This window comes from Rhinoderma darwinii, chromosome 2 (assembly GCF_050947455.1).
Source record: "Rhinoderma darwinii isolate aRhiDar2 chromosome 2, aRhiDar2.hap1, whole genome shotgun sequence".
Lineage (NCBI taxonomy): Eukaryota > Metazoa > Chordata > Amphibia > Anura > Rhinodermatidae > Rhinoderma > Rhinoderma darwinii.
Window position 1 is genome coordinate 313,391,827 of NC_134688.1, and position 24,702 is coordinate 313,416,528.

The window sequence follows — 24,702 nt, forward strand, 5'->3', positions numbered from 1 at the left end:
TGGGGGCATATGTAAACTGGGCAGAATACACCAGGGGAATAGTCAGGTGGTATAATAATTGGTTAAACAATAAAATAATCCATAGATGTGTGTTACGCTGTGAAGCAATCCTTTCTGCACAGGCTGGTGTCGCATTGATAAATGGTGTCCTTCCTTATCCCCTTTTGTTCCACACTCCGCACCTTTGCAGTTTGAGGAATTTTGCTGGGAAGTGTTGTCTTGGTATAATACGGGCACCCTCGCTTCTAGCACATATGTTTGGGCCCTTCCTGGTTCCCTAATTTTAGTGCTTTGATAATTCTCCTCTTAAAACAGAAGAAATGTTCCCCTCTGATCTGCACAACTGCATATTTTTCTTTCCTGAATTATTAGAGCCTTAACTAATTTTATTTTTTCATAGACGTAGTGGTATAAGGGCTGATTTTTTGCGGGACGAGCTGTAGTTATTATTGTTACCATTTTGGGGTACATTCAACTTTTTGATCACATGTTATCCTTTTTTTTGGGAGGCAAGGTAATCAAAAAATAACAATTCTGCCATAGTTTTTTAGTTTTTTTTTATACATCGTTCACCATGCGTTATAAACTACATGTTTTCTTCATTCTGCGGGTCAGTATGATTCCGGCGATACCAAATATATAACACTTTTTTATGTTTTACAACTTTTTGTACGATAAAATCACTTTTGTAAAAACAATGTATTTTTTTAAGTTGCAAGAGCCATAACTTTTAACGTTTTTCATCGACGGAGCTGTCTGAGGGCTTGTTTTTTGCGAGATGAGTAATAGTTTTTATAGGTAGCATTTTTGGATACATGCGACTTTTTGATCACTTTTTATTTCAATTTTTGAAAGACAAAGGGACGAAAAAAAATGCAATTCTGGCATTATTTTTTAGGTTGTTTTTTACGGTGTTCAACTACCATAATATTTTTAGGCTGGGTTCCAATACGTCGGCAAACATCTGCCCATTCATTTGAATGGGTTTGCCGACGTACTGTGCCGACGACCTGTCATTTACGCGTCGTCGTTTGACAGCTGTCAAACGATGACGCGTAAATTGACTGCCTCGGCAAAGAAGTGCAGTACACTTCTTTGCAATGTAATTTGAGCCGTTCTTCATTGAAGTCAATGAAGAGCAGCTCAAAAATACGGGCGTCAAAGACGCCTCGCATAATGCGAGGAGGATCTTTTACGTCTGAAACGACGCGGCTGTATCTCCATGACGTAATGGTACTGCGCTTTGCGGGAAGACCTTCCCGATTGCACCGTATATATACGGCCGATGTCGGGAAGAGGTGAAAAACCCTTTCCTGACGTAAATAGAATTATTAGCGGCGAGAAAGGGTTTAACCCCTTCCCGCTCCTTGACGTACTATTACGTCATGGCAGCTGTATCGTTCGCGCTCCATGCCGTAATAGTACGTCTCGGGAGTAACGGCCGTTTCGGCCGTCCTCCCGACACATACAGGAGCTGTGACGCTGCTGTCTTGTTCAGCAGCTGTCACAGCTCCAACAGCGGGGACCGATCGCTGTGTCCCCGCTGATTAACCCCTTAAAAGCCGCGTTCTATAGAGATCGCGGCTTTTTAGGGGTTAAGCTGCCATCGCCGGCCTGCTACGCGATAGCGGCCGGCGATGGTGACTATGGCATCCGGACACCAAACAATGGCGTCCGGCTATGCCATAGACGGAAGCCTAGTGGGTCCTGACAACGTCAGGACCCACTATGCTTGCTGTCAGTGAGTAGCTGACAGTTCTAATACACTGCACTACGCATGTAGTGCAGTGTATTAGAATAGCGATCAGAGCCTCCTGCCCTCATGTCCCCTAGTGGGACAAAGTAATACAGTGAAAAAAAAGTTAAAAAAAGATGTGTAAAAATTAGAAAATAAAAGATTTAAAAGTAATAAAAGTAAAAATCCCCCCTTTTCCCTTATCAGTCCTTTATTATTAATAAAAATATATAAACAAACAAATAAACTATACATAATTGGTATCGCGGCGTCCGTAACGGCCTGAACTACAAAATTATTTCATTATTTATCCCGCACGGTGAACGCCGTAAAATAAAATAATAATAAACCGAACCACAATCACAATTCTTTGGTCACTTCACCTCCCACAAAATGGAATAAAAAGAGATCAAAAAGTCGCATGTACCTAAAAATGGTACTGATCAAAACTACAGTTCGTTACGCAAAAAATAAGTCCTCGCACGACTTTATTGATTGAAAAATAAAAACGTTATGGCTCTTAGAATAAGGTAACACAAAAAGTGAATGATTGTTTACAAAACGTATTTTATTGTGCAAACGCCATAAGACATAAAAAAAAACTATAAACATCTGGTATCGCCGTAATCGTATCGCCACGCAGAATAAAGTGAATATGTCATTTATAGCGCACGGTGAACGCTGTAAAAAAAAACGAAAAAAAACCAATAGTAGAATTGCTGTTTTTTAGTCACCACGCCACCTAAAAATAGAATAAAAACTGATCAAAAAGCCGCATGCACCCCAAGAAAACTACAATGGATTCCTCAAGGGGTCTAGTTTCCAAATTGGGGTCACTTTTGGGGGGTTCCCAATGTTTTGGCACCACAAGACCTCTACAAACCGGACATGGTGCCTAATAAAAAAGAGGCCTCAAAATCCACTGGGTGCTCCTTTGCTTCGGAGGCCGGTGCTTCAGTCCATTACCGCCCAAGGGCCACATGTGGGATATTTCTCTAAACTGCAGAATCTGGGCAATACGTATTAAGTTGCGTTTCTGTGATAAATCCTTTTGTGTTATAAAAAAAATGGTATAAAGAGGATTTTCTGACAAAAAAAAAATGTAAATTTCACCTCTATTTTGCTCTAAATTTTTGTGAAACACCTAAAGGGTTCATAAACTTTCTACATGCTGTTGTGAATACTTTGAGGGGTCTAGTTTCTAAAATGGGGTATTTGATAGGGGTTTCTAATATATGGGCCCCTCAAAGCAACTTCAGAACTGAACTGGAACCTAAAAAAATAAATAAATGAGGCAATACTTCGCTTCTTACATTATACTGATAATGAGCCGTGCCCACCCCGAGATGACCCCAGTTTTGACCGTTTGTATAAACGGAGACCCCTATTAGACCGTTCCAGTGCCCGGTTTTCCCAAGCATACACCCCCGAGAAGTGTATTTCTATTGATGAGTCCCTGGTACATTTTAAAGGGAGGGTTCAATTCCGCCAGTACCTGCCGGGTAAGAGGGCAAGGTATGGCGTGAAGATGTATAAGCTGTGAGAGTGCATCAGGGTATACCTACAGGTTTAGGATATATGAAGGAAAGGCCACCCCCAAACCAGACTGCATCCTGGACTACAATAGGTACATGGGAGGGATGGACTTGTAAGATCAAGCCCTGAAGCCCTACAGCGCCATGCGGTGTGGTATAAGAAGCTGGCCGGGAACATCATATAGATGGCTTTGTACAATGCGTACGTGCTACGTCGATGTGCAGGCCAGACGAGAACTTTCTTGGAATTTCAAGAGGTGATTATCAAGAACCTAATCTTTAGGGACCAAGAAGGGGGGGCACCCAGTACCAGGGCAACACTTTCCAGGGGAAGTTCCCCAAACTGGCAAGAAGGGAAAAAGTCAAAAGAGGTGCAAAGTCTGCTATAAGAGGGGGATAAGGGAGGACACAATATATCAATGTGACACGTGTCCCGAATAACCAGAGCTCTGTATGAAAGTGTTTTAAAATTTATCATACATCCCTTGGTTTATAATTTACCCCAATTTTACTTACCCTGATCACTCCGCACAGCTTATCCCCCCTCGTCTTTCCCCTCTGGGCCCTGCTCTGTGTCCAGGCAGCTGATAACAGCCACATGTAGGGTATTGCCATACCCGGGAGAACCCACATTACAGTTTATGGGGTGTAGGTCTCCGGTCAAAATGCTCACTACACCTCTAGATGAATGCCTTAAGGGTGTAGTTTTTAAAACGGGGTCACTTCTTGCGGGTTTCAACTGTACTGGTACCTCAGGGGCTTCTGCATACATGACTTCGCACTAGAAAATCCCGAGTAGGCCAAATGGTGGTCCTTTCCTTCTGAGCCCTCCCATGGGCCCAAACGGCAGTTTATCACAACAAATGGGGTATTGCGGCACTCAGAACAAATTGCGCAACAGAATGGGGTATTTTGTTTCTTGTGAAAATAAGAAATTTTCAGCCAAAACTACATATTATTTGACAAAAATAATTTTGTTTTCATTCCCAGCCCAATTCAAATAAGTTCTGTGAAGAAACTATGGGGTCTAAATGGTCACATTACCCATAAATGAATTCCTTGAGGGGTGTAGTTTCCAAAATGGGGTCACTTTTGGTGGGTTTCCATTGCTTTGATACCTCTGAGGCTCTGCAAATGCGACATGGCACCCGAAAACCAATCCAACAAAATCTGGACTCCAACAAACATATAGCGCTCCTTTCCTTCTGAGCCCTCCCATGGGCCCAAACGGCAGTTTATCACCACAAATGGGGTACTGCCACACAAAGGACAAATTGGGCAACAAAATGGGGTATTTTGTTCCCTGTGAAAATAAGAAATTTTGATCACAAATGACATTTTATTGGAAAAAATGAAATTTTTTTCATTTCAGAGCCCAATTCAAATACGTGCTGTGAAAAAAATGTGCGGTCAAAATGGTAACAACAACCCTAAATGAATTCCTTGAGGGGTGTAGTTTACAAAATGGGGTCACTATTGGGGGATTCCTACTGTTTTGACACCTCAACACCTCTTCAAACCTGGCATGCTGCCTAAAATATATTCTAATAAAAAAGAGGACTCAAAATGCACTAGGTGCTTCTTTGCTTCTAGGGCTTGTCTTTTAGTCCACGAGCGCAGTAGGGCCACATGTGGGACATTTCTAAAAACGGCAGAATCTGGAAAATACATATTTAGTAGTGTTTCTCTGGTAAAACCTTCTGTGTTACAGAAAAAAAATGAATAAAATTGAAATTCAGCAAGAAAAATGAAATTTGCAAATTTCACCTCCACTTTGCTTTAATTCCTGTGAAATGCCTGAAGGGTTAAAAAACTTTATAACTGCTGTTTTGAATACTTTGAGGGGTCTAGTTTTTAAAATGGGGTTTTATCAGGGTTTCTAATACATAGGCCCCTCAAAGCCACTTCAGAACTCAAGAGGTACCTTAAAAAAAAGGCTTTTGAAATTTTCTTAAAAATATGAGAAATTGCTGTTTATGTTCTAAGCCTTGTAACGTCCAAGAAAAATAAAAGAATGTTCAAAAAACGATGCCAATCTAAAGTAGACATATGGGAAATGTGAACTAGTAACTATTTTGGGTGGTATAACCGTCTGTTTTACATGCAGATGCATTTAAATTCTGAAAAATGCAATTTTTTCAAAATTTTCTCTAAATTTTGCAATTTTTCACCAATAAACACTGAATATATCGACCAAATTTTACCACGAACATGAAGCCCAATGTGTCACGAGAAAACAATCTCAGAATCGCTTGGGTAGGTTTAAGCATTCCGACGTTATTACCACATAAAGTGAAATATGTCAGATTTGAAAAATGGGCTCTGAGCCAAAACTAGGCTGCGTCCTTAAGGGGTTAAGGAACACTGCAGAAAATGTATACATAATTTTATGCCTAGTGCAGGGCCATAGGTTGCGGTGCTTGATCCTGGAATAAAAAGATCAAAGAGAGCAGTCATGCACTTCACCATTAACCCCTTCAGGACTGAGCCTGTTTTGGCCTTCAGGACGAAGCCGATTTTTCAAGTCTGACATGCGTCACTTTATGTGGTAATAAGTCCGGAATGCTTTTACCTATCCAAACGATTCTGAGACTGTTTTCTCGTGACATATTGTACTTTATGTTCGTGAAAAAACTTGGTTGATAAATTCAATATTTATTTGTAAAAAAACACCAAGATTTGGAGAAAATGTGTGCAAAAATGTGCATTTTTCTAAATTTAAATGTATCTGCTTGTAAAACAGATAGTAATACCACACAAAATAGTTACTAGTTAACATTTCCCATATGTCTAATTTAGTTTGGCATAATTTTTTGAACATTCTTCTATTTTTCTAAGACGTTACAAGAATTAGAACTTTAGCAGCGATTTCTCATATTTTCCCAAAAATTTCAAAAGGCGATTTTTACAAGGACCGGTTCAGTTCTGAAGTGGCTTTGAGGGCCTTATATATTATAAAGTCCCCATAAATCACCCCTCAAAGTATTCAAAACAGCATTCAGAAAGTGTTTTAACCCTTTAGGCGTTTCACAGGAATTAAAGCAAAGTAGAGCTGAAAGTTACAAATTTCATTTTTTTTTTCTATACCACAGAAGGTTTTACCCGAGAAATGTAACTTATTATTTATTGCCCAGATTCTGCAGTTTTTAGAAATATCCCACATGTGGCCCTAGTGTGCTAATTTACTGAAACACCGGCCTCAGAAGCAAAGGAGCACCTAGTGGATTTTGGGGCCTCTTTTTAGCATATATTTTAGGTACCATGTCAGGTTTGAAGAGGTCTTGTGGGGCCAAAACAATAAAGACCCCCAAAAGTGACCTCATTTTGGAAACTACACCCCTCAAGGAATTTATCTAGAGGAATTAGTATGTGAAGATGAAAATCTACTTTTTTTCTTAAAAAACATATAAATTTTTAATTTTTTCAAGGAATAAAAGAGAAAAAACACCCCAACATATGTAAAGCAATTTCTCCCGATCATAGCAATACCCCATATGTGGTAATAAACTGCTGTTTGGACCCACAGAAGGACTCAGAAGGGAAGGAGCACCATTTGGATTTTGAAATTCTGATTTTGCTGGAATCGTTTTCAGTGCCGTGTCGCGTTTGAAATGCACTGGAGGGAACAAAATAGTGGAAACCCCCTGGAAAGTGACCCCATTTTGGAAAGTACTCTCATCAAGGAATTTTTCTAGGGGTAAAGTTAGCATTTTGACCCCACAGTTGTTTTGCTGAATTGATTGGAATTATTCTGTAAAGGTAAAAATCGAATTTTTTTCTGAAAAAGGTAGCCATTTTTAATTTTTACAAGGAATAAAGGAGAAAAAGCACCCCAACATTTGTAAAACAATTTCTCCCGATTACGGAAATATGCTATATGTGGTAATAAACTGCTGTTTGGACCCACAGCAAGGCTCAGAAGGGAAGGAGCGCTATTTGGCTTTTGGAGCTCAAATTTAGCGGAAATGGTTTTTGGGTGCCATGTCGCATTTGCAAAGACCAAAACAGTGGAAACTCCCCAAAAGTGGAAATTACACCACTCAAAGAATCTATCTAGGGATATAGTGGGCATTTAGACCCCACAAGTCTTTTGTAGGATTTATTAGAATTAGGCCGTGAAAATGAATATCAACATTTCTTCCACTAAAATGTTGCATTTTTTCAATTTCACAAAGGATAAAGGGGGAAAAAGCGGCCCAACATTTGTAAAGCAATTTCTCCCGAGTACGGCAATACCCCACGTGTGGTCATAAATGGTTTTTCATTAGAAAGTAATTAACCCTTTCTGGACTGATCCATTTTTTTCTTTTCCTTTTTAGTTTTTTCCTCCCTGCGTTCCAAGAGCCATAACTTTTTTTATTTTTCAGTCAATAGAGCGGTACGAGGACTTATTTATTGAGGGACGAGCGGTTGTTTTTATTGGTACCATTTTTTGGTACATACAACTTTTTGAGCACTTTTTATTACATTTTTAGGTAGAGCGAAGGTGACCAAAAAACAGTGATTTTGCAGTTTTAAATTCTTTATTTTTCACGTGAGACGCTCCATACATCACCCCCACACTAAGAAATGCTATGTCATGGTCGCGAAGCGGTTAATGTGCAGCGGATGGTGCCATTTTAGTGCACTACATGTTATGCCCAGTTTGTGCCACTGAAGACAAATACCTCATAAAATATTAACCGGGTTCTCCCGGGTATGGCGATGCCATATCTGTGGACGTAAACTCGTGTTTAGGCATGCTGCAGGACTCAGAAGGGAGGGAGCGCCATTTGGATTTTGGGGCGCAGATGTAGCTTGGTAGTTGTTCTGTTTGGGGTTTTACTGGTGTTTCAGTTTATAATGTGGGGGCATATGTTATCTGTGCAGCGTACATCAGGGTATAATAAGAGGGTATAATAATAGATATGTGGCTGGTGTCGCACTGATAAATGGCGCCCGATCTTATCTGCTTTTGGAACACTCTGCACATTTTGCATCGCCATATTCTGAGAGCTAGAACTTTTTTTATTTTTTCTCCACCGGAGCTGTGTGAGGGTTTATGCGTTGCGGGACAATCTGTAGTTTTCATTGGTACCATTTTGAGGTACCAGAAATTTTTTGGATGACGTTTTATTCAATTCTTTGGTAAGCAAGGTGACCAAAAACCATCAATTCTGACAATGTTTTTTATTCTTTTTTTTATGGCCTTCATCCTGGGCTATAAATGACCATTTTACTTTATTCTGCGGGTCGATACGATTACGGCGATACCATATGTATATAATTTTTTTATGTTTTGCAGCGTTTGTGCAATAAAATCACTTATTTATAAAATAAATTATTTTTTGTGTCACCATATTCTGAGAGCCATAAAGTTTTTAGTTTTCAGTCAAATAAGCGGTGTAAGGCCTCATTTACACGAGCGTAATATACGCGCGTGCGACGCGCGTGCTTTTCACGCGTGTCGTACGCACCTATATTACTCTATGGGGCAGTTTAGACGATGCGTGAATTTTGCGCAGCGTGAGTGCGTTGCGTAAAACTCACGACATGTTCTATAATCGTGCGTTTTTCGAGCATCCACGCACCCATTGAAGTCAATGGGTGCGTGAAAACCACGCATGCCGCACGGAAGCACTTCCGTGCGAACTGCGTGATTCGCGCAAGAGCTGTCAAAAGGATGAATGTAAACAGAAAAGCACCACGTGCTTTTCTGTTTACAAACATCCAAACGGAGTGTCAAATGAGAGATGAGCGCACCGAACTTCACTGGGTTCGGCCGAACTCGTTTTGACCGAACCCGGCAAAAAATGTTCGGGTACGCGACGTCAGGAGACAGTCACTGCCCACGGTGCTGAAAGACTTAAACTGTTTCAGCACCATGGACAGTGACTTTCGATCACAATATAAGAAGTTCGGACTTACCGATAAGTCCCGGCTCCTTCCTCCAGTCCGACCTCCCGGGATGACAGTTCAGTCCAAGTGACAGCTCCAGCCAATCACAGGCCAAGCACAGGCTGCAGCCAATCACAGGCTGCAGCGGTCTCATGGACTGCCGCGTCATCCTGGGAGGTGGGGCCGGACGACAAGAGAGGGACGCGTCACCAAGGCAACGGCCGGGAGACCGGACTGGAGGAAGCAGGCAGTTCATGGTAAGTTTGAACGTCTTTCTTTATTCACAGGTTGGTGTATATTGTGATCGGCATTCACTGTCGAGGGTGCTGAAAGAGTTACTGCCGATCAGTTAGCTCTTTCAGCACCTTGGACAGTGACGGGCGTCGACTAGCCTCATCTCTACGGATGACACACGGAGCTGTCAAGTGCCTTTTGCGCACGCAAAACGCAGCGTTTTTTGCACGCGCAAAACGCACACGCTCGTGTAAATCAGGCCTAAGGGCTTGTTTTTTGCGGGACGGGTTGTAGTTTGTATTGGTACCATTTTGGCGTACATGCGACTTTTTGATCACTTTTTATTGTATATTTTGGGAGGGTTGGTAACCAAAAAATTGTGATTGGGGCCCCGTTTTCATTTATTTTTTTCGCGGTGTTCACCGTGCGGGAAAAATAATACTACAGTTTTATAGATGGGGTCGTTACGAACGCAGTGATATCAAATATGTGTACTTTTTTAACGTGTTAATTTTTTTCCTATAATAAAAGACTTATTATAGGAAAAAAAGCATTCTTTGTTTATGTCACTTCTAACTTTTATTTTTACACTTTTTAACCCCTTCCCGCTCCATGACGTACTATTACGTCATGGCAGCTGTATCGTTCGCGCTCCATGACCTGATAGTACGTCTCGGGAGTAACGGCCGTTTCGGCCGTCCTCCCGACACATACAGGAGCTGTGACAGCTGCTGTCTTGTTCAGCAGCTGTCACAGCTCCTACAGCGGGGACCGATCGCTGTGTCCCCGCTGATTAACCCCTTAAAAGCCGCGTTCTATAGAGATTGCGGCTTTTTAGGGGTTAAGATGCCATCGCCGGCCTGCTACACGATAGCGGCCGGCGATGGTGACTATGGCAAACGGACACCAAACAATGGCGTCCGGCTATGCCATAGACGGAAGCCTAGTGGGTCCTGACAACGTCAGGACCCACTATGCTTGCTGTCAGTGACTAGCTGACAGTTCTAATACACTGCACTACGCATGTAGTGCAGTGTATTAGAATAGCGATCAGGGCCTGCTGCCCTCAAGTCCCCTAGTGGGACAAAGTAATACAGTAAAAAAAAAGTTCAAAAAAAGATGTGTAAAAATAAGAAAATAAAAGTTTTAAAAGTATTAAAAGTAAAAATCCCCCTTTTTAAGTTATCAGTCATTTATTATTAATAAAAATATATAAACAAACAAATAAACTATACATAATTGGTATCGCCGCGTCCGTAACGACCTGAACTACAAAACTATTTCGTTATTTATCCCGCACGGTGAACGCCGTAACAGAAAATAATAATAAACCGTACCACAATCACAATTGTTTGGTCACTTCACCTCCCAAAAAATGGAATAAAAAGAGATCAAAAAGTCGCATGTACCGAAAAATGGTCCTGATCGAAACTACAGTTCGTTACGCAAAAAATAAGTCCTCGCACGACTTTATTGATTGAAAAATAAAAAAGTTATGGCTCTTAGAATAAGGTAAAACAAAAAGTGAATGATTTTTTACAAAATGTATTTTATTGTGCAAACGCCATAAGACATAAAAAAAAACTATAAACATCTGGTATCGCCGTAATCGTATCGCCCCGCAGAATAAAGTGAATATGTCATTTATAGCGCACGGTGAACGCTGTAAAATTTTTTTTATAAAAAAACAATAGTAGAATTGCTGTTTTTTAGTCACCGCGCCACCTAAAAATAGAATAAAAACGGATCAAAAAGCCGCATGCACCCCAAGAAAACTACAATGGATTCCTCAATGGGTCTAGTTTCCAAATTGGGGTCACTTTTGGGGGGTTTCCAATGTTTTGGCACCACAAGACCTCTTCAAACCGGACATGGTGCCTAATAAAAAAAGAGACCTCAAAATCCACTAGGTGCTCCTTTGCTTCGGAGGCCGGTGCTTCAGTCCATTACCGCACTAGGGCCACATGTGGGATATTTCTCAAAACTGCAGAATCCGGGTAATACGTATTAAGTTGCGTTTCTCTGATAAATCCAATTGTGTTGTAAAAAAAATGGAATAAAGAGGATTTTCTGACAAAAAAAAAATGTAAACTTCACCTCTACTTTGCTCTAAATTTCTGTGAAACACCTAAAGGGTTCATAAACTTTCTAAATGCGGTTGTGGATACTTTGAGGGGTCTAGTTCCTAAAATGGGGTGTTTGATAGGGGCTTCTAATATATGGGCCCCTCAAAGCAACTTCAGAACTGAACTGTAACCTAAAAAAATAAATAAATGAGGCAATACTTTGCTTCTTACATTATACTGATAATGAGCCGTACCCACCCAGAGATGACCCCAGTTTTGACCGTTTGTGTAAACGGAGACCCCTATTAGACCGTTTCAGAGCCCGGTTTTCCCAAGCATTCACCCCCGAGAAGTGTATTTCTATTGATGAGTCCCTGGTACATTTTAAAGGGAGGGTTCAATTCCGCGAGTACCTGCCGGGTAAGAGGGCAAGGTATGGCGTGAAGATGTCTAAGCGGTGCGAGAGTGCATCAGGGTATACCTACAGGTTTAGGATATATGAAGGGAAGGCCATCCCCAAACCAGACTGCATCCTGGACTACAATAGGTACATGGGAGGGATGGACTTGTCAGATCAAATCCTGAAGCCCTACAGCGCCATGCGGTGAGGTATAAGAAGCTGGCCGGGCACATCATACAGATGGCATTGTACACTGCGTACGTGCTACATCGATGTGCAGGCCAGACGGGAACTTTCCTGGAATTTCAAGAGGTGATTATCAAGAACCTAATCTTTAGGGACCAAGAAGGGGGGGGCACCCAGTACTTCTGGAAGCGAGGCCACACGCATCGTACCAGGGCGGCAACACTTTCCAGGAGAAGTTCCCCAAACTGGCAAGAAGGGAAAAAGTCAAAAGAGGTGCAAAGTCTGCTATAGGGGATGACACAATATATCAATGTGACACGTGTCCCGAATAACCAGAGCTCTGTATGAAAGAGTGTTTTAAAATTTATCCTACATCCCTTGGTTTATAATTTACCCCAATTTTACTTACCCTGATGCACTTCGCACAGCTTATCCCCCCTCGTCTTTCCCCTCTGAGCTCTGCTGTGTGCCCGGGCAGCTGATAACAGCCACATGTAGGGTATTGCCATACCCGGGAGAACCCACATTACAGTTTATGGGGTGTAGGTCTCCGGTCAAAATGCTCACTACACCATGAATGCCTCACTACACCATGAATGCCTTAAGGGTGTAGTTTTTAAAACGGGGTCACTGCTAGGGGGTTTCACCTGTTCTGGTACCTCAGGGACTTCTGCATACATGACTTCGCACTAGAAAATCCACAGTCGGCCAAATGGTGGTCCTTTCCTTCTGAGCCCTCCCATGGGACCAAACGGTGTTTTATCACCACAAATGGGGTATTGCCGCACTCAGGACAAATTGGGCAACAAAATGGAGTATTTTATTTCTTGTGAAAATAAGAATTTTTGCGCTAAAATGACATATTATTGGAAAAAATAAATATTTTTTTCATTCCCAGCCCAATTCAAAGAAGTTCTGTGAAGAAACTGTGGGGTCTAAATGGTCAAATTACCCATAAATGAATTCCTTGAGGGGTGTAGTTTCCAACATGGGGTCACTTCTGGGGCTCTGCAAATGCGACATGGCACCCGAAAACCAAACCAGCAAAATCTGCACTCCAAAGAACACACAGCGCTCCTTCCCTTCTGAGGCCTCCCATGAGCCCAAACGGCAGTTTATCACCACATATGGGGTATTGCTGCACTCAGGAGAAATTGGGCAACAAAATGGAGTATTTTGTTCCCTGTGAAAATAAAAAATTTTGATAAAAAATTACATCTTATTGGAAAAAATGACATTTTTTTTAATGTCACAGCCCAATTCAAATAGGTGCTGTGAAAAAACTGTGCGGTCAAAATGCTAACAACAACGAGAAATTAATTCCTTGATGGGTGTAGTTTCCAAAATGGGGTCACTTCTGGTGGGTTTCCATTGCTTTGATACCTCTGAGGCTCTGCAAATGCGACATGGCACCCGAAAACCAATCCAGCAAAATCTGCACTCCAACAAACACATAGCGCTCCTTTGCTTCTGAGCCCTCCCATGAGCCCAAACGGCAGTTTACCACCACAAATAGGGTATTGCCGCACTAAGGACAAATTGGGCAACAAAATGGGGTATTTTGTTCCCTGTGAAAATAATAAATTTTGATCACAAATGACAATTCAAATACGTGCTGTGAAAAAACTGTGCGGTCAAAATGGTAACCACAACCATAAATAAATTCCTTGAGGGGTGTAGTTTCCAAAATGGGGTCACTTTTGGGGGATTCCCACTGTTTTGGCACGTCAACACCTTTTCAAACCTGGCATGCTGCCTAAAATATATTCTAATAAAAAAGAGGACTCAAAATGCACTAGGTGCTGCTTTGCTTCTAGGGCTTGTGTTTTATTCCACGAGCGCACTAGAGCCACATGTGGGACATTTCTAAAAACTGCAGAATCTGGACAATCCATATTTAGTAGTGTTTCTCTGGTAAAACCTTCTGTGTTACATAAAAAAAATTAATAAAATTTAAGTTCAGCAAGAAAAATGAAATTTGCAAATTTCACCTCCACTTTGCTTTAATTCCTGTGAAAAGCCTGAAGAGTTAAAAAACTTTCTAAATGCTGTTTTGAATACTTTGAGGGGTCTAGTTTTTAAAATGGGGTGTTTTATCAGGGTTTCTAATACAAAGGCCCCTCAAAGCCACTTCAGAACTCAAGAGGTACCTTAAAAAAAAGGCTTTTGAAATTTTCTTAAAAATATGAGAAATTGCTGTTTATGTTCTAAGCCTTGTAACGTCCAAGAAAAATAAAAGAATGTTCAAAAAACGATGCCAATCTAAAGTAGACATATGGGAAATGTGAACTAGTAACTATTTTGGGTGGTATAACCGTCTGTTTTACAAGCAGATGCATTTAAATTCTGAAAAATGCAATTTTTTCAAAATTTTCTATAAATTTTGCAATTTTTCACCAATAAACACAGAATATATCGACCAAATTTTACCACGAACATGAAGCCCAATGTGTCACGAGAAAACAATCTCAGAATCGCTTGGGTAGGTTTAAGCATTCCGACGTTATTACCACATAAAGTGAAATATGTCAGATTTGAAAAATGGGCTCTGAGCCTTAAGGCCCAAACTAGGCTGCGTCCTTAAGGGGTTAAAAACATTTTTATTATCTTTTTTTTACTTTTTTTACTTGTCCCACTAAGGGACACTTCGACTTGCAGCTCTGATCGCTGCTAGAACACATTACACTACACACATAGTGTAATGTGTTCTAACTGTCATTGTGACGTAACTGTCACACTGACAGGAAGCATCGGAGGACCGGCCGGAGGCTGCTCCTCCGAGGCTTCCGTACATGGCAGCCCGGAGGCCATTTTCTGGCCTCTGGTTGCCGTGATAAGGATCGCCAGCCCCCGCAAATACATGTGGGGGGCTGCCGATCCGCTGTAAACCTCTTCAATGTGGTGATCGCAATCGACCACCGCATCGAAGGGGTTAATTGCCGATTTAAGAGGCGACAGGCCGCTGATCGGCAACGGGGAGAGCAGGGCAGATGCCCTGCACAGTTAACCGCCGCTGCGGTGTAGCGCCGCGCGGCAGTTAACTATTAAAGCGCGGATGTAACTACACGCCCAGGTGCACGAAGTTACTGCTCACCTGGATGTGCATTTACGTCAAGGTGCGGGAAGGGGTTAAGACCTGCACTAGGCATGAAACAGTGTATAAAATTCACCTGGATTGTTCCTGTAAAGAGTAAGGGTATGTTCACACGCAAACGCAAAATATGTCTGAAATTACGGAGCTGTTTTCAGGTGAAAACAGCTGCTGAATTTCAGAAGTTTTTGCATGTACTCGTGTTTTTCGCGGCATCTTTTACGGACGTAATTGGAGCTGTTCTTCATTGGAGTCAAAGAAAAACGGCTCCAAAAACGTCCCAAGTAGTGTCCTGCACTTCTTTGACGCAGGCGTATTTTTACGCGCCGTCTTTTAACAGCGACGCGTAAAATTACACCTCGTCTGAACAGAACATCGTAAAACCCATTGCAAGCAATGGGCAGGTGTTTGCAAACGTAATGGAGCCGTCTTTTCAGGCGTAATACTCCTCAATTACGTCTGAAAATAGGTCGTGTGCACATACTCTAACTCAGGGGTCTCAAACTCGGCCGGGTAAGTGGGCCACATATAGAAAAAATGGCAAGTTGACGGGCGGCATTACATTCAAATTTGATACAATACAAAATTATTGTTAATCAATTAGTTATTTGATCTACTATAACACTACATTACTATAATAATAATAATAATAATAATAATAATAATACTACATTACTATAATAATACCGCTAATTTTAAAATTTGAGCTATTACTCCACGTGCTTATTTCAACAATCCAGTTTTCCAGGTTAAGTGTCGCTAAATGCAGTCAGGCGGCTCAGTTAGCAGCGTTTGGCAGACACACGTCAAGATTCGGCAGCCCCTTTATAGATAGTGCCGGAGTGCCCTCTGTGGATGCTGCCGCTGTGCCCTCTGTGGCTGCTGTCATAGTGCCCTCTGTAGATGCTGGCACAGATGCCTCTGTAGATGCTGCCACAGTGACCTCTGTAGATAATGCAACACACCCCTAGATAATGCCACAGTGCCCTCTCTAGATAATGCAACACACCCCTAGATAATGCCAGTGTCCTCTGTAGATGCTGCCACAGTGCCCTCTGTAGATGCTGCCACAGTGCCCTCTGTAGATGCTGCCACAGTGCCCTCTGTAGATGCTGCCACAGTGCCCTCTGTAGATGCTGCCACAGTGCCCTCTGTAGATGCTGCCACAGTGCCCTCTGTAGATGCTGCCACAGTGCCCTCTGTAGATGCTGCCACAGTGCCCTCTGTAGATGCTGCCACAGTGCCCTCTGTAGATGCTGCCACAGTGCCCTCTGTAGATGCTGCCACAGTGCCCTCCGTAGATGCTGCCACAGTGCCCTCCGTAGATGCTGCCACAGTGCCCTCCGTAGATGCTGCCACAGTGCCCTCCGTAGATGCTGCCACAGTGCCCTCCGTAGATGCTGCCACAGTGCCCTCCGTAGATGCTGCCACAGTGCCCGCCGTAGATGCTGCCACAGTGCCCGCCGTAGATGCTGCCACAGTGCCCGCCGTAGATGCTGCCACAGTGCCCTCCGTAGATGCTGCCACAGTGCCCTCCGTAGATGCTGCCACAGTGCCCTCCGTAGATGCTGCCACAGTGCCCTCCGTAGATGCTGCCACAGTGCCCTCCGTAGATGCTGCCACAGTGCCCTCCGTAGATGCTGCCACAGTGCCCTCCGTAGATGCTGCCACAGTGCCCTCCGTAGATGCTGCCACAGTGCCCTCCGTAGATGCTGCCACAGTGCCCTCCGTAGATGCTGCCACAGTGCCTTCCACAGATGCTGCCGCAGTGATGTCAGGGGCTTGCCCAGAGCTGGAGTCCCGGAGCAGAGCAGCTTCTAGCATCCTGCCTGGGATTCCAGCTCTGCTCCTGACATCACTGTCCATATATGGACAGAGATGTCAGGGGCAACCCCAGACATGGAGTCCTGGCCAGAGAGCTAGTAGGCTCTTCCTGGGACTCCAGCAGTGCTCCTGACATCACTGGGACTCCTGCTCTGGGGAAGCCCCTGACATCATTGTCGATGTATGGACAGCGATGTCAGAGGCTTCCCCAGAGTCCCGGAGCAGAGCCGATACTAGCGCTCTGCCCGGGACTCCGCTCTGGGGAAGACCCTGACACACTGTCCATATATGGACAGCGATGTCAGGGAATTCCACAGAGTCCCGAAGCAGAGCCTATACTACTGCTCTGCACGGGACTCCGGCTCTGGGGAAGCCCCAGACATCGCTGTTCATATGTGGACAGCGATGTCAAGGAATTCCAGAGTCTCGGAGCAGAGCCGATACTAGCGGCTCTGTGTCCCGCGGGCCGCAGATGACAGCTCCATTGGCCGCATGCGGCCCGCGGGCTTGAGACCCCTGCCCTAACTGTACTTTCCAAAAACTTTTGATATGTCATTACATAGAACGTCAATTATGTTTGCGGTCTTCAGCCCAAATATTGAAGCAAAATACTGATCAAAATACTGCCTTGTGAAAGTGACCTTAGAGTTTATTCTCAATTCTATAAAATCAACTTAGTGTGAGAGGTATATATTTAGTGTCAAAATGGGATGATATATTATCGTTGGAAACCAGGAAAGCCTTCATGAAAGTTTTTTTTGTTTTTTTTTAAGGTTTTTCTACTTTCCCATAATGGTATCTGATCCTATCTTTAGTGCTATACACATGGCTCTCAAAAGGATCTGTTAGGCCACGTTCAGACATAAAAGATTAGTTGTAGATTTTCATTGTGGATTTAGTTCAAAACCCCATTGACACATATTTCAATTTAAACAAACAAATTTGTCAGCGTAACTATGTATTGTCAAAGATTTTACCACAAGTAAATATAATGCATAATAGCATAATATCATGCATACCATCTCTTTCTCGTTCACTTTCAGGTCTCGATCTGGGTCCTGTATCTGACCAATCTCCTCGTAACCGGAGGCGCTTAAGTGGAGGTTGCCGTACCTTAATGATGAAAAATTCTGTAATTAATACATGCCTTTACTTTAGGCTACATTCACACGACACAACGTCAAATGGCTGCTTTCTGAACAATGGAGGTCTGTGGGTGTATTCAAATGTCTGTTTTTTTAACGGCAGGTGAATATTGTCTATTAAAAAAATAGGAGACATAATTCCAAACTGGCTGTTCATTACGGTGCCTACAAGACTGGTGACTTTATTGCTCATCATTATTGGTGGCCCTCGCTTTCTAGAGTTGTCTTGGACTTTGTTTCCTCCTGTGCTAACTGTGGCCTAAACAAGTCTTCTCATTCTAAACCTGCAAGTCTGCTCCAATCTCTGCCGGGACCTGTAGCTTCCTGGCAACACATCGCCATGGACTTTATCACTGTCCTTCTCCTTCTGCTGGATGTACTATGATCTGGGTAGTGGTAGACCGTTTTCCCAAGATGGCACATTTCGTTCCTTTAACGGGCCTTCCCTCAGCTCCTCGTCTGGCAGATCTCCTCATGCAACACATTTTTCGTCTACACGGACTACCCCTACATATTGTGTCTGACCGGGGTGTACAGTTCACGTCTAAACACTTTTAGATGTAAAGCTGGACTTTTCTTCTGCCTATCACCCACAGTCTAACGGTCAAGTGGAAAGGATCAACCAAATGCTAGAGGATTATCTCCGTCATTTTGCCTCTGTCAAACATGAGAATTGGGTACAGCTTCTGCCTTGGGCGGAATTCTCATACAACGACCATACAAGCGAGTCTACGGCTTCCACTCCATTCTTCACTGTATACAGTCAGCATCCACAAGTTCCTCTTCCTGTACCAACTATGCCTCAAGTGCTTGCAGCCAATTCGTCCTTGGGGACTTTTCTTCACATCCAGCAGCAAACCAAGTCCACGATTATTCAATTGATCGCATGAAAGCATATGCCGATAAGAAGAGAAGCGTATCTCCTCAGTTTCTCCCCAGAGTCAAGGTCTGTCTCTATTCAATGAACACTCATCTGAAGATCCTTTCCCACAAATTCACTCCCAAGTTCTTCGGCCCCTTCGATGTGTTACAATAAATAAACCCTGTGTCCTATAAGCTTCGGCTGCCTCATACTCTCAAAATCCATAACTCGTTCCATGTATCTCTCCTGAAGCCCGTGGTACTGAACCGTTACAGCAAGTTCCTTGGTTCTGCAGTTGCTCCCAGCGGTTCTTCTGACATCCTTAAGGTAATGGAAATTCTGGACTTGAAGAGGGTAGAAGGGAGGACTTTCTATTTGCTGGACTGGAAAGGGTTTGGTCCTGAGGAGAGGTCTTGGGAGCCTTAAGAGAAGATTGATGCCCCAGCTCTCATCAAGAAGTTCCACTTCTGCCTTGGACCTAAGAGGTTAAGGGGGGTACTGTTGAGCCCGTGGTCGATGACCACCAGCACGTCCTACTTACCAGCAGCCGCGACCACAGGACACCCTCTGCAATTCGGCGTCTCCCACCCCAGAGATGCCGACACACGCGACTGCAGCTCCCTACTATTTCCTGTAGGGTGCACACCCACGCTAGTTCCCGACCTTAAGGAACCAGTGCGCGCACTAGTGTAACAGTTCTCTAAACAATCTGTATGCACCCATGACTTTAAAAAGAACCCCACCCCTCCTCTCCTTGCCTGAGCGTTGTTGCGTCTGCCCATGTTAGTCACTGCAAATGGTCCCTTAGTTGTATCTTGTGTACCCATTTCCTGTGCCCTGTATCCCGCATCCAGTAATTGTGTTTGTTCCAGTATGAAGTCTAGTGCCAAGAATGTCACCTGTGCCGAGTGTCACCTGTGCCGAGTGTCTGCTACATCAAACGTCTGCTACACCAAATTACTGCTACAACTAACGTCTGCTAAGCTAAGTGTCTGCCTAATCTTCTATCCAGGCACCTTGTCCTAAGGCTTTTATTAATTGTTGTTTGGCCAGCTGCTGCTCCATTATGGCGGGGCGGCCTAGTCTCCAATATAATAGGCCCTTATATGCAATCTAAATACTATGTACAGTTATATCACTGGATAGTAGAGAGCGCTGTCTAATGATCTTTTAATACCTAGGCCTAAAACTATGACAAAGGGAAATCCACCAGGTCTAGAGGAAAGACTGTTTTACTATTATCACAGATTGTGCTTCTTTATTAAGCAGTGAGACTAAGGAACTCTCTGCCACAGAATGTTGTGATGGTTGTTTCATTAAACAAGTTCAAGAGGAACCTGGATGCCTTTCTTGAAAGATATATCACAAATTATATGTACTAGATTGCTATTAGCAATTTAGGATTATAGGTTGGGCTTGATGGCTTATGATGTAATTACAATAACATCTTAGGGAATTGGTTTATATGTAGCTACAGTATATCACAATACATATGTTAACACAAGCTTTGTTTACACATTTACAGAAAGGGGATATAGAGAGTACGAGTGTAAATGTGCCCGTACATGTTAGGTAAAACTCAGCCAAACTCGCTGATTTTTGCCGATGATCTGATGTTAATGGGGGACACCAGATACTCCCCATGACAGAAAATGCGAAAAGGGAAAGCAGAACTTAACATTTTGGATTTCAACAAGCCATAGCCTATGTTCCTACAGGTGAAAAGACATTGCCAGAGGTGTCTGGAGCAGCTTATTCCCCTTTACTGATAGTCTGGAGTAATAACTTGACCGAAATAGCATACGACCAGCAATTATTATTAGGTGTATAACCACGTTAAAGGGGTTTTCCCATTAAGGACATTTATGACATATCCACAGGATATGTCACGTCTGGGACCCGCACCTATCTACAGAACGGGGCCCCCTAAACCACGTTCAGCCGCAGTGTGTTGCAGCTGAATGAGGTGTTTTCCGATGAAAAACGTTATATGGTCGTGAGTTACGTAAACAGTGCAACTCGCTGAGCTACGCTGTTTCCGCAAGTCTCATGGAACTGCCATTCACTACTATTGGAGTTATGGAAACCGCGTAGCTCAGCGAGTTACGCTGTTTACGTAACTCACGACCATATAACGTTTTTCATGGTCGGAAAACACCTCATTCAGACGCAACACACAGCGGCTCAATGGGGTTTAGGGGGCCCCATTCTGTAGATCGGTTCAGGTCCCAGAGATGGGACCTGCATCTATCTGACATTCATGACATATCCTGTGGATATGTCATAAATGTCCTTCATGGGAGTTATTACTCCAGACTATCAGTAAAGGGGAATAAGCTGCTCCAGACCCGCATCTATCAGACATTTATGACATATCTTGTGAATGTGTCATAAATGTCTCTCGTGGGAAAACCCCTTTAATTGCTACCCCCACTGTGTTCAAAATATGTTATGAAATATGGCTAGGTATATAGTTGACTGCCCTAAATAGTGTACAAGAATTAACAAATGACCTTCTTAAGAAACCCATACTTTGCAACTAATTAAACGACTGATCTTCTAACAAAATTCTGATGGATACTCACCTCTTCTTGCTTCCGATTGGCTGATGGAAACTTGAGTTCTTTTGCTTGATCATCTTTTGGATTAAATAAATATACATAATCTGATGAATAGCTCACAAGGACCTCTTCCCCATCTTCACTATAGCACAAAGAGGTTACACGACAAGATTTGTTTGCAAGATGTGGGGGTACAAATCGTACACACATTCCCATAGTTCCACGATTTGAATAATTGCCTGTAATTGGAATAAAAAAAAAATTCTTACTACATGTTTTAGTAAAGCTCATAAATGTTCTTGTTCCTATTTTATGAGTGTTTAAACTCAAAGATGTGCCAGTAACGGTCAGCGCAGGTTATCCTCCACCTCTCTTAATTACCATTGAAAGGGTTATTTTAATCTAAGACACTTATAGCATATCTTTGGGATATGCCATAAATGTCTGATAGATGCAGGTCCAAGCTCTGGGACCTGCACCTATCTTGAGAACAGAGGTCCCCGACCCCTGTCCTGCCTGGTGAGGTGGCTGCTTGCCAACACATACAGGCAAAGTCGCTCTCCCACAAAAATCAAGCCATCATACAGCTACATCGACAGAAAAATAAAGTTATTACTCTTGGTATGAGGCAAAATAAATATTACTATTTTTCCATAAAATATGCTTATATTGTTAAAAAATATTTGGTATTACTGCAATCGTAATGACCCATAGGATAAATTTAACACATTATTTATACTGCATGACAAACAAGGATTAAAAATAAAAATGCACAAAACAATGGGAGAATTGCTGTGTTTTCTATTCCGCCACCACAAAAAAAAAAAAAAAAAAGTTGAAGGTTTTCTCATTATGATGATGTATCACATATCCACAGGATTGGTGATAAACGTCAGAACGGTGGGGGCCAAAATGCTGGGACCCCCCACCGATCTTGGGAACAGAGATCCTGGAGTGCCCTATGTGAATGGAGCGGGACTGCGCATGCTCAGCCACTGCTCCATCCACTTTCTATAGGGCTACAAGAGATAGCGTTATGCAATAAATTATCATAATGAGAATACCCCTTTGATCCATAAATTATATGCATCACAAGAGCTGGAGGAGAGCATGCGCACGCGCATGCACAGCTCTGCCACCGCCGCTACGGAACAGAAGAGGAGAAGAAGAATGTGGATTCTTGTTCTCCTCTTCTGTTCCGTAGTGGCGGCGTCAGAGCTTGTCAGATAGTGAAGGAAAGACTGTGTGATCTCGCAAGATAGATCACACAGCACAAGCCGCTCTGACACTCTCGGTAGTTGATTGGGCAGTTCAGAGCGCTAAGTATCACGCCCCCCTTGCCCTTTCCAGGAAAAGATACGCCCCATTGACAGTACAGGGGGTAATTTACATATCGGGCAAATATAACGGCACAGATTTCTAAAAAACAGAGGAGGCTAGAAACATAGTTTAAAGTGACACAAGGTCTGTGCAGCAGTGCCTATTACATGGTGCACTCAACTGCACATGTATGGGCTAGTGAAAGGTTCCCTTAAAGACTCCCTACCATATGGATCTCCATAAGAGAATCAGTATCTTCCTAGAGCTGAATTTAATGATTTAATGATCTTATAATCTTATTTATGAAAGTTAAACATATCCCAAGAACAAGTAAAGAGGACAATTGAGGACAGAGAATATATGCATATAAGTCACAGCCATGGTGAAAATACCCAATAGCTATCCTGGAAAAAGTAAATGACGTAGTTAATTGTCAACCTGAGAAACATTTACAGCTTGGGTATATGAAATAGGACGAGTCAACATAGATGCACAAGATGAGAACATAGTTCTACCACTTTATAAATCACTTGTCAGACCGCACATGTAATATTGTGTACAGTTTTGAGCACCAGTGCACAAGAAAGACCTACAGTATGAGAGTTTGAGCTGGTTCAAAGATGGACAACTCAGGAATAAATGGAATGGTTGAACTACAGTACCCATAATTATTATCAAAATTAGGGTTATTTCGTTTAGAAAAAAAGACAGTTGAGTAGTAAACTACTAACTATGTAGGAATATATCAAACTATGGTTACCCCCCCCCCCCCCCATAGGATCTATTTACATCCAGGACTGTAGCTATAACAAGGGGGCATCATCTACAGCTAGATGAAAGAAGGTTTCTACAATTAAATAGAAGGGAATTCTATACTGTAAGAGCAGTGAGACTATGGAACTCTCTGCCAGAGGATGTGGTTATGGTGAATTCACTATAAGATTTCAAAGTGGCCTGGATGCTTTTCTTGAGTGTAATAATATTACAAGTTATGTTTACTATTGTCACGTTAGGTATGTGAACTCACTGTGCCATACCGCCATGACAGTATGGCAGCTGGCCAACAGGACACAGTCTATAGTTCGTATAGTGTACCTGTGGCAGCTTAGACAGTAGAGAGCCAAGCTCGGCTAGGACTAGGCAGCAGGCTGGTGCCAGGTGTGGTGTAGCAGGACAGGCGTGGTACATAGCACCGCACGACTTCAGCTCAACACGGCACTTGACCAGGATAGCACGGGATACAGGTTACAGGTAGCAGGAATGGGGAACACTGGGAACTGGAAAACACTTAGGAAACCATTTGCATAGACATACTAGACTAATGACAACAAGGCTCAGGCAAGGCAGGAGGGGTTGGGGCCCCTCTTATAAACCAGGGGCACATGGGCTAATTTTGTACTTGAATTCAGGTGCGGGCACGGGGGTGCGCGCGCAACCTAAGGGACCCGGCCGGGAGACGCAGAAGTGAGCGCTGGCGTCTCCTGAGGAGGAAATGGGGGCCAGCACTCACAAATCCATGGCATCAGAAGTTGAGTGAACATGCCCGCGGCCATGGGCATGACAACTACATTACTGTAGATGGGTTGTTGATCCAGAGATTTATTCTGATTGCCATATTAGAGTTGGGAAAGACTGTTTCCCTAAGATGAGAAAAATTAACTTGTGCATCATGGGGGTTTTGCCTTCCTCTTGATCCACATTGTAGAATAACAGGCTGAACTGGATGGACATATGTATTTTTTCTGCCTTACAAATTAGGAAAGTAAAAAAACAACTATGCAAGATACACGCAAGACTAGATACAAGGATCAAGAAAATTGGCAACAGAGGGAGAAGGGGTACACCTTAAAGGGAACCTGTCACCAG

At 42.9% G+C, this 24,702-nt stretch overlaps 1 protein-coding gene across 4 annotated transcripts in view; it reads right to left on the reverse strand.

Annotated features, from left to right (window-relative positions):
* Positions 1-24,702, reverse strand: part of DCAF6 (DDB1 and CUL4 associated factor 6) — a 712,682-nt gene that overhangs the window by 507,665 nt on the left and 180,315 nt on the right. For all 4 annotated transcript variants that reach the window (XM_075853536.1, XM_075853533.1, XM_075853534.1 and 1 more), the window contains 2 exons: positions 21,541-21,755; positions 17,968-18,061 (listed from right to left, as the gene is read on the reverse strand). In XM_075853536.1, coding sequence (XP_075709651.1) covers positions 17,968-18,061; positions 21,541-21,755 — 309 coding nt within the window. The remainder of the gene's footprint in view (positions 1-17,967; positions 18,062-21,540; positions 21,756-24,702) is intronic.